Below are 10,197 nucleotides of genomic sequence, written 5' to 3' on the forward strand. Positions count from 1 at the left end.
GCTGCTACTGTGTTGACAGGAACCTGTGTCCAGATCTTTATCACAGCATGGGCTGAGTGGTTCACAGAGTTGAGCTGTATATAGAAACATTCTTTCTAGCTTACAAACCTTTCAAGGAAATTCCAGCTGCTATTGCCATGAAGTGTCCTCCTGAGATATTTCACACTAAATCTGATTGTATATTTTGTATTCTGTGTCCTTACAGAGATTCCAAGGAATGGCGGTGATGATAAGAACAAAAATGTGGAAAGAAATCCATCCAATATCTTACCAGGTAATGGTTATTAATATCATTTTTACACTGACTTCGATTAACTCACTGGTTTCATCACATATGTACTATACCTGTTGTCTCTTCCTTAAGGTGAGTTTTACATCTCGCGCCACTCCAACCTGTCAGAGGTCCATTCTGTCTTCCACCTGTGCGTGGACGACAACGTGCGGTCGGGGAACATCACGGCCCGGGACCCGGCCATCATGGGCTTGAGGAACATCCTGAAAGTCTGCTGCACACATGACATCACCACCGTCACCGTACCGTTGCTGCTGGTCCACGACATGTCTGAGGTAAGAGAAGCACAGTGAACGCTTGTACGTGTGTGGATGATGTTGTAACACACCAGTCTCCACACACACTCGTACACTTCAAGGATTATAATAATGTACTAATGTTATACCTCAAGGTAATTAAACCCAAATTAAAAATTCAGTGATTCAGTCCGTGTTTGTTCAAATTGTGTTTTAGTTTGTCTGACCAAGAAAACATACAGTGAGTTAGCTCCCACCGTTCTCCCAGACTGCATGAGTTACTTTGTACAGCTCCAAAAACTGTGTAAAACGTTTTTCATTTGGATTTCTCCAAATGTAGAATAGGAGAAAATAGTGCGTATATCAAGGTAAATGTTTGAGTTGGACAGTGCAATTGTTGGCTATCAAACACTTGACTTAAATAGATTAGGAAACGGCAGCAGTGTAAGCACTACTGACAAATAGCTCTGTATTCGGTGGACCTGTGAGATTTAGTGGATTTGTACCTCAGGTGAGTAAGGTGTCTTGGGTTCTTGTACCACGGGGAGCTCTTCTGCGTCTGTCAGCGTACGGCTCTACTAATTCTTAAAAATAAAGTACTATATGAAGCCAATATTTCCACTGTACCTGTACTGTAAAAAGTAGTTGGCAAGCAAGCGGAGAAGTTTAAACAGTTAAATGGTTCAAGTAGTTCGCTTAAAATTTAATAATGTTTGAAATAGTTAGCTAAAAAATGAATAATGCTTGAAATATTAAGCTAAAAGTAATGGATAAATGGTGAAACTTCCAACTTCTCCAAGTGGTGGTAGTAGCCTGAATGCACTTGACCAAACCAACCTGACCATTTACAGTTCAATGGTCTCAAAAGATGTCGTAACATCCACCATTATATACACTCTCTGGAGTTCAGGGGTCACGTTTGGCTATAGAACGCCACCCTAGCAACTGATGTGGATTCAGTGTTGCTCAACAACACTTCAGCTGGGAAGATTCAGCTCTTGAACCTTCATCATAAACCCCATTAGCATCATCTTCTGTCTACCTTGGTCTTGTACTTCTGTGTTAAGCCTCAGTAGTTTGTGATTGTTTGTGATGGAAGGGGAAGAAAAGCCTGCTGTTTCCGTGGTCATAACCCGATGGCGTAGTCACAATTTCTTGCCTTTCATTCTGCCTCTGCTTGTTTATGCACTGCATCCTCAGCTGTGGCCTGGCTTGTCAGGCACTGGCCATGAGTTTGGCCTACAGCTTAACATTTCCCAGGTTTAAAACCAGGAGGGCAAAGGAGAGAGAGTCGTGAACTCTTCTGTTTACTCAGTACCTCAGAGTGTACAGCAGCGCTCTGTACTCACACAGTAGGGAAGAGTAACAGAGAGTGCTTTCAGTGAGTGATGAACTGAGCCCAAATCAAGCAGAGTGAAGGCAAATATTCCATCACAATGAGGTGGATTTCTCTTCTTATATCTGGAAATTGGAAAAATCTTTTTATTTTTTATTTGATCTGCTGAAAATTAATGGAATCGGGATTTTCTTTTACCCTGAATAGCATCTCCTTCTTAGATCTTCAACTGAATACACATTAAAACTTAATAAACTGAAAATACCATTAAGATGGAAAGTAAATTCTTAGCAAGCCTCTTGTCTGGAGTGCACTCATGCCACAACATGCCCAGTGCAGTTTTTCTTCTCATGTCTAATCAAGAGTCTTTGTTTACATAACCAAGGACTTCTAACTTTTGAAGCCTCGGGAACCAAAGGAACTTTAATTGATAGCTTCTGGTTTCACATCAAAACTTTCCATCCATCATCCTTCTTTTGGGTCTCGTCGGCCATTTAGTGGAGATGTTTGCCTGTCCGTACAAGCCTATTCTTGTGTTTCTGCGTTTAAAACAACTGAGCTGGGCCCCTTATTCCCATTTTTAAATGTTTTATTCTTTTTTTTCCCTTGAGTATTTAGAGTTTGAGGCAAAAGGAACACAGAAGAATTGCTTAATACTACACTAATGAAAGTTTAGAAGTTTGCGGAAAGGAAATTGAAAACCGGTTCACAGACAATGAGTCCCAATTTCACAATTGTTATGTTCATGTTTCTGGTTGTAAGGAATGCATGTCCTTGCCTCAGTCGCCGCTGGTACCAGCCTCAGTTATGATGAAAAACTCTTTGAGTATACTATCCTATTGTTAATTCGTCAAAGACACATTGCTCAAGCCTGTGCAGTTTATGTTGAGACACAGCCTCGATGACAACCCCTGCCTCCAGTTCATGGATCCAGTTTGTTGACTTGGAACACATTTCTAAGTGGGTGAAACGCTTTGTGTGTGTGTGTGTGTGTGTGTGTGTGTGTTTGTGAGAGACTCTACCTATCTGACGCTCCTCGCCGTGAGCAAAGGTTGACTGCAGAGATGACTGCCTGCTGAGGTCACTGTGTGCAGCCGGCGGCCTGGAGCCAAACACACAACCAAACTGAAGGGAGATGAGAAGTTGCCTTTAAAAGAAGGGCCAGTTCTGCATAGATACAGTCACCTGACAGGAGACTTTGCGTTTGACCTAGTTAATGTGTAATGTATAAGACTCAGACCCCTAAGTGGTTAAGTAATGTATCACAATTTTAACTGTTAATATGACTCAGCATCGATACCACCAGCAAAAAGTTTGCTTTTTGTGATAAATAAGCAATTAAAAAGCGCAGCTCAGCATGGCAGATGCGATATAACACACAGCATAGGTAAGGTTTTAACCCATACGGACATATTAGTTTAAAAAGATATGGAAATAAGTAAACAAATAAATGAATAGCTTCAATTTGAAAAGAAGAGAACAAAATGAAAGGGGATTGTGGTTTACCTCTGTGGAATTAAAAAAGAGGTAAATAAATAAAGGAAAATAATAGAAATAATGATGATAACAATACCTTATTTGCTCTAATCCGAGACCTATAAAAGATAAACATGTTTTATAATTTTCAATTAATTGTATTACTTTTTAATAAAATGTTACTTTCTCGAAATCTAAGGGCATCATTACTTCTTTAATCCAGTTAATCCAGAGTTTGAGCCATCGCCACTCTCCAGTTAATCAAAATCAGTCTTCGTGCCAACAAACTATCATATAATGACATTATAATATCTGAACTAGTTTTGCTGCACTTTATTTATTTTTTTGAAACGCACCAAACAAAACAATCAAGTGTTCTCATCTCTTCTCTCTCTGCAGGAGATGACCATACCGTGGTGTCTTAAGAGAGCCGAGCTGGTTTTCAAATGTGTCAAAGGTAAGATCAAAGTTTGATATTATATAACTGTAAATTAGTTAATTGATTCTTTTTTGGGCTATTATGCTAACAGCAGTTTACATTGCATCTTTTAAAATGAGTTGATGTGATGCAGAAGTTTGATAGCAGAGGTTTTCAGCTTTTTAAAACATGTACTGGACACCTTTCCTTAAAGTCAATCAGCAAGAGAGGTGAAGAGATAGACTTACCAGTGTGTCTACTGGCAGTATTGTGAATCTTCCACAATGCAAAGCTGATCAATAATGTGATATGTTGTAACTAAGAGGCACGCTTACTTCCTGTTGATTGCTAAAACAGTTCCTCTCTTGCTTGAGAGGAAGACAGTGCAGGTAGAAACATAATAATGTAATTACTTTAAACTTCAGCCTGTAATACAGCAAACATTACACATAAATATTTAAAAATTATGATTTTGTGTTAAATGTGTATTACTTTCAATCTTTTTCATTTGCAGGCTTCATGATGGAGATGGCCTCCTGGGATGGAGGTATATCACGCACTGTCCAGTTTCTAGTGCCAAAGGTGAGAGCAGAATGTACTACCTGCATTTTTGGTTTCACAACTTATAGCTGAGGCCCTTTGAGCAATCGCTTGCCAGCAAATCTCTGTGTTAATTCAACAACAGTGTATACTTAAGGCCTCACTGGTACACAAGATCACAAAAGGCGCACCTGGTCGTGCAGTTACACACCTTTTTAAGCACAGGCGGAGATAAAGAGACTGTTTGAAAAGTATAACCATAAATCATAGATCATAGAGTTTTAGGTTGTTTGCACTAATGTCTGTGATAAAACAGAGCTCAGACCCTCATCCACATAACATAAAAACAGATTAACGTGTATATTCCCAACATAATCTTGAACTTACTTGGATATCCACGTCTAACCTTATGTCATGCTTATGCTTCAGGTTCAGCTTCATCATTTTATCAAGTAATTGTAACCTCAATGCTGGATGAAGCATAACTGTTACTTTATTTTGGGCGCAGCTGGATGTTGTATACCTATAGCTTTTGTGGTTTGTCAGGAAGGCAGCAGAGCCTATAGCAAGATCTCATGTTGACAGGTTAAGATGATAAAAACCAGCGGCATCAAAGGACTCCAACTGTATAGGCTTCCTGTCAACATGCTCAGACGCTATTTAAAATAGCACTTCTTGTTTTCACCTACGCCTCAAAGAGACGCGCTAGCTAAATATATACCCCCCTGTGTTGGTGTGTGGCTGAAGGATGCGCGTGTGACTGTGTTTTCTGCTTAAAGATTAATACTTAACATTCTTATTTGACGGGTGGCGATGCTTAGAGTGACACGGTATGTTTCCCCCCGTTAAAGTCACAGCTGCTGGAGCTCACATCACTCGAGCATCTTGACTACCGTTCCCTCAGGATAAAAAGACCCTGGGATGTTGAACTAAAGGCCACCGCAGGGGCCGCTAACACTTTGGCTGTACACAAACGGTCCAGATGTATTTTTGTTTCATTGCTTCCCTTCCATTGTCACAGCGTACTGACTGCAAACGTGTATACATGAGTTTGTCTTTACATTGGTGCTGCAACAAATCTGAGTCCCTTGTCGTTCACTAATCCTGGTTGTGTCTCTTTTGTATCGACAGAGTATCTCAGAGGAGATGTTCTACCAGTTGAGCAATATGCTGCCTCAGATCTTCCGTGTCTCCTCCACCCTAACACTCACCTCAAAGCACTGATGGATCGAGACGCACCACATCGCATCCTCCAGACATTCAGGCTAACGGAGACGTTTATTTTAACAGCAGTTATATTTCTTGTTTTTCTTATCAGGACCAGTAACATGGTGGCATTACAGCACTTACAAAGAGTATTTTAAATGAGAAAAGACATTTTTATGCAACTGGTGAGCCTTTTTTTTGTATTTTATTTTTTGCACCTTCAAAAGCTACACACACTGTAAATGCTTCTTACTGAAAGAGGACTGGATTCAGCGGCTCACCAAAGCAGCTGCTACGATTATCATTTCAAGCCTCCGGGGTGCGGTTCTGGTGACAGAGTTTAATGACATCATGACATCAGCCGCCAGCGTTGCAAGTATTCCTTTAAAGCTTGCAAGCTCGTTCGAGCTACAGCATAATGGAGAAAGGGGTGTTGGTGAAGTTGTTTGAACTCGCTGGTACGACCGAGCGGATGAAGAAATGTGAAAACCAGTATTGTTTACGAAAGTGATGAATGCTACCAAGACAAATTCCTTGTATTAGAAAACTTGATTGGCAATTAAACTCTTTCTGATTTTGATTCTGAAGCTAGATGGATCCGGGACTGGAAATTCGGCCTAACAAACCTTATTAACATCTCTCAATAGCGGAGTTAGCAACCATGCTAAATGTTTTGTAATGTTTTCACCACACATAACCATACAGATGGATATAATAACAGTGTATCGATCATAAAAACCCTCAGCTCAGCTCAGCTTTGAATCAAATTGTGTAGTTTTAATATGCAGTATAAGGCCCCTGTCGACATTTCATCTGTTGAATGTTCACAAGTTAGTCTTGATGTATAACCACACAGTTCAGTCATCACATGAGATTAAGCAATCTAAGCCAATGCGTCATTGGCTTCATATTCGGAGGCTGATTTGTCCAGAGAGAAGTGGCATAAACTTGGCTCTTCAAGCCTTAAAGACGAATGGCGTTGCTGCTGAGATGAGCAGCGTGCAGGTGTTTTTTATGCTGCATTGCAGTGAGTTGTAGCGAGGATCACTCGTCGTGTGAGTGTGTGTGTGCACACGTGTGTGGTCCCTCCCCTCTACCTCTGTAACAGCAGATGGCACTGTTCTTAAAGACAAAGATGTGAAAAGAGTGACCAGACACACTTCTCTAAAGCCTGTTGAAATTCATCTCAAGACATTTTGGTCCGCATTCATCACAAACGTTCAGCCTCCGTGGTCTTGTATCTTCAGTGGTAACTACTCATGTATTCTGTGTATGTACTGTATATGTTTACATTTATATGTTTTAATAAAAACATCGCACTCACCCTTACTAATTTGATGTAAATTCTTAATGAAAGCATTTATAAGCTCATGACAGAGCTTCACATTTTGTATGATAATGTTGTTTTTTCCTCCCCCTCTGCCCAGAGTGATGCACTTCTAGTGGCATTTGGTTCAGCATTTAATTTAGTGTTGATGGGTTATCCACAGGCACATAATCTCTCTGAAGTTAATAATCCATGTCATTCATTGGAATTACTTTTCCTGCACATATAACGGTGACCTATAAGCTATTTCAGACAGACTCAAATCAATTCAGCTCGTCAGAGTTCTCCGCCGCCACCGTTCAGTGGTGGTATTAGATGATTAAAGCAAGTTGCCTTCTCTTCTTTCAAGATAAACAAAATGGTCAGCAACTGAGAGTTATGAGATTTCTTAATAGCTTCATGTTGAAATCTGCAACTCTTTATATCACACTACCATGCTGAGAACCCACAAAATTGTAAGAATATGTATTGCTGAGTGTTTAGCATTCTTGGAATTGGTCTCAGTGGCCTGGAGTGTTGGGTTTCCTTGGCTGGGTTTCCTTGGGCCATGGTCCACCTCTCCCTCCTGTGTCAGTGCTGTGCACGTGCTTGAAAATGATCGGGGCAACATTCACAAACCAGGGACATGGAAAGTATTCATTCATATAGGAGATTTTTCCCTTAAAGAACTGAGTTACACGTGGAAAACAAGTACCACGAGGCACCTGTTAAAAGCTGACAGTCGTGAAACCCAAAGCCCTCCTCGGTCAAACCAGCATGGGCTCAGGCACTCATTGGAAGGGGATGTCCGGTCACTCACAGGCACTGAAACATGACCAGGGAACAGTCATCGACAGCATGTGATGGTCCATAAATTCAACTGTCTCGAAGGGAACATTGTTTTGAGTCACTTTAAGTGGAAACTTTATTAAAAGAAACATCAGTTTACATTCATCTGATTGATGGGCCAACTGAGGATACCCCTAATGACTGTCACAGGAAGATACAATATATATTTATTTATTTACTGTTGTATTCATGACATCATCCATGAAAATGCTCAGGCATAAGTTTTGTCCTTTCCTGGGAAAAAGTGCCCATAGTTTTACCATTACAGTGTAGAATTATTCAGTGATAATTGATTTCCCCACCTAATTTAACTTGCCTGGGAATTACAAGTCTGAGGAATGGCATGCCAGCGCTTGCTGGACAGCAATGTGGTTACACACAAGAATTAAAGGATTGTCCAAATAAATAATTCGTTTTAATTAATTTAATTGGTTGTAAACAATTTATAATAACAGACGCATTTTTTTTTAAAACCGCATGTCTAAATAAAAACACATGTATTAATCTGTTTGTTTATTCATCTGTTTGTTTACAGCCGTTTTTCACACACGTCACAGATACCGCAACCGGAACTTGCTTGAAAAAATAAAATCTTGCGTCTCACTTGACCCGTATGAGGAACTTTTAAAAGAACACAAAAAAACAATAAAATATGCACCACAGTTCAGTTTCAACACGCACGCTGTTTTAATTACTTATTCGCTTCGTGTGGATATTTTCTTTTCGATGGGATTTTGTGTGTAAATAAAAGTACCCCCTTTTTATTTTGAAAAACCCACAGCGGAAGCCGTTGCCCTCATTGCTCCTACCTTGACAGCGGTTGTCACAGCTGGGTTTCTGGCTCTCTCCACAAGTTGAGCAACAGCGGTAGCGAGAGCAAGTTGCTGCATGGATTTCCCGGAGCTGCACACAACTAAAGGTGAAGTTTACGCGTTATCGTGTCCTTTTAAAAGCAGTTATATCTATTTAGCCTCGTTTATTGGACACAAAATCTAACGTAAAATGTAAACTTTAACGCTGTATGTGTGTGTGTGTGTGGGGGGGTTAAAACTTATTCATTGTATGTGGTAGTTTTTTTTTTTTCTTACCACGGTTGACCGCGTTGAAACAGCAGACAACGGGGTTTAAATTTCCACCCTGAAACGTCGGCGGGTGTCTCTTATATGTGTGCCTTAATTCAGGCGACGCCAAGAAAACCGTGATTTTTTATTTTTTTTGGCGGAGCTTAAAAATGCGAAGTGTGATTTGTGTTTTGGTTGTGACCCTTTGCGTCGCTGACTGCGGCTCCACCGACCGACCGACCGACCGACCGACCAGGGGCTCCCTGCACACTGATGCAGTTATAATAATAAGTTCTTTAACAGGCTTTAACCCCTTTCTGTCTGCAAGCATTTGGCGATGTGTTGGTGAGGAGCCCCGCTGTTTTGACACATGCATTTATGGGTGGGGGGGGCGTTTCAGGACACCCTGTTTTGGAAAAGTTGCTCCCCAAATCTCTTCCCACTGGTATTAAACACGCTTTTTTAAATGATTTAAATGATAATGATGGGTTCTTGTTGTTTTGTGTTGCATATTTTGTAGGTTTCAGTAGCTCAGATATCCAAATGCAGCATCTCAGGGATGGGAACAATATTGAATGGCAATATTTTCTGTACTGATTTTCAGAAATACTGTATTGATTGTGTGTTTTAATCCCCAACCTGCTAGGTATCAGTGTTGTAAATGTAATCTAAAAGGACTCTGCATTGAAAAGTAAACTTTTTTAAACTCAGATTTTATGCATATGGTTGTGTTTTCTGTATACTATGACAGTTTCCCTAAAATTAGATTTTAAAAAAGACATTGTAATATGTTAATTTGCTTACAGTATCACAATATATCGCGGTATATTGAATCGTAACCGCTATATCGTGATAGGTATCATATTTGTGCCAATACACAGCTGTAGATGACGTACGATATTATCCTGTATTGCGATAAATACACAAAATTTATCGTGATTAATTTCCACTATTGTGATTATCTTAAATCGGGACAATCGTGAATTTTTTTACACGGCTTGACTTTAAAAGCTGTCTAGCTCGCCAGCATACAGTCTTTTATTTTGAAAAAAGGGGACAAAGGGGGAGCCAGTTTCCACTTTCCAGTTCTTTCCGATATGTTTTATAACCATTTTTAAAAGTAAGAAGTATATTTTCATGATAATAACGTGATAATAAAGTGTTTCGCAATTATTTCTGCCACGACAATCGTGACGTGAAACTTTCACATCGTCCCATGCCTGGTTGTTTGGGTAATTTTGTTGTAGTGAATGTAAGTTAATGACAGTAGTAGAGCGACTGGCACATTTTAAAATCCTGAGTTAATCCGTCACTTTGAAACTGATTTACATCAAAACATTTGAAGTAAAACGCACTTAATTTTGTAATTTTGTTTTATTTGTACTGTGAAAACAAAATCCATAGTAAAACTACTTTACCAGGAATGTTTAACTAAACTAAGTTAGTGTTACTTAACTTACAGAATTGAGTTTGTGTT

At 39.8% G+C, this 10,197-nt stretch overlaps 2 protein-coding genes across 2 annotated transcripts in view; both read left to right on the forward strand.

Annotated features, from left to right (window-relative positions):
- Window positions 1–6,833, forward strand: part of cunh12orf4 (chromosome unknown C12orf4 homolog) — a gene marked incomplete at its 5' end in the record, with an annotated part of 13,443 nt that extends 6,610 nt beyond the window's left edge. Inside the window, 5 exon segments of the mRNA XM_035665566.1 lie at window positions 206–274; window positions 365–567; window positions 3,740–3,797; window positions 4,273–4,340; window positions 5,430–6,833. Of these exon segments, the coding sequence (XP_035521459.1) occupies window positions 206–274; window positions 365–567; window positions 3,740–3,797; window positions 4,273–4,340; window positions 5,430–5,522 (491 nt within the window).
- A 1,655-nt stretch (window positions 6,834–8,488) lies between these two features.
- Window positions 8,489–10,197, forward strand: part of LOC118330106 (solute carrier family 45 member 3) — a 32,184-nt gene continuing 30,475 nt past the window's right edge. Inside the window, exon 1 of the mRNA XM_035664531.1 lies at window positions 8,489–8,578. The gene's annotated coding sequence lies outside the window, so the exon portion shown is untranslated. The remainder of the gene's footprint in view (window positions 8,579–10,197) is intronic.

Source organism: Morone saxatilis, unplaced genomic scaffold (genome assembly GCF_004916995.1).
Source record: "Morone saxatilis isolate NCDOM2014 unplaced genomic scaffold, NCSU_SB_2.0 Contig2, whole genome shotgun sequence".
Taxonomy (NCBI): Eukaryota; Metazoa; Chordata; class Actinopteri; family Moronidae; genus Morone; species Morone saxatilis.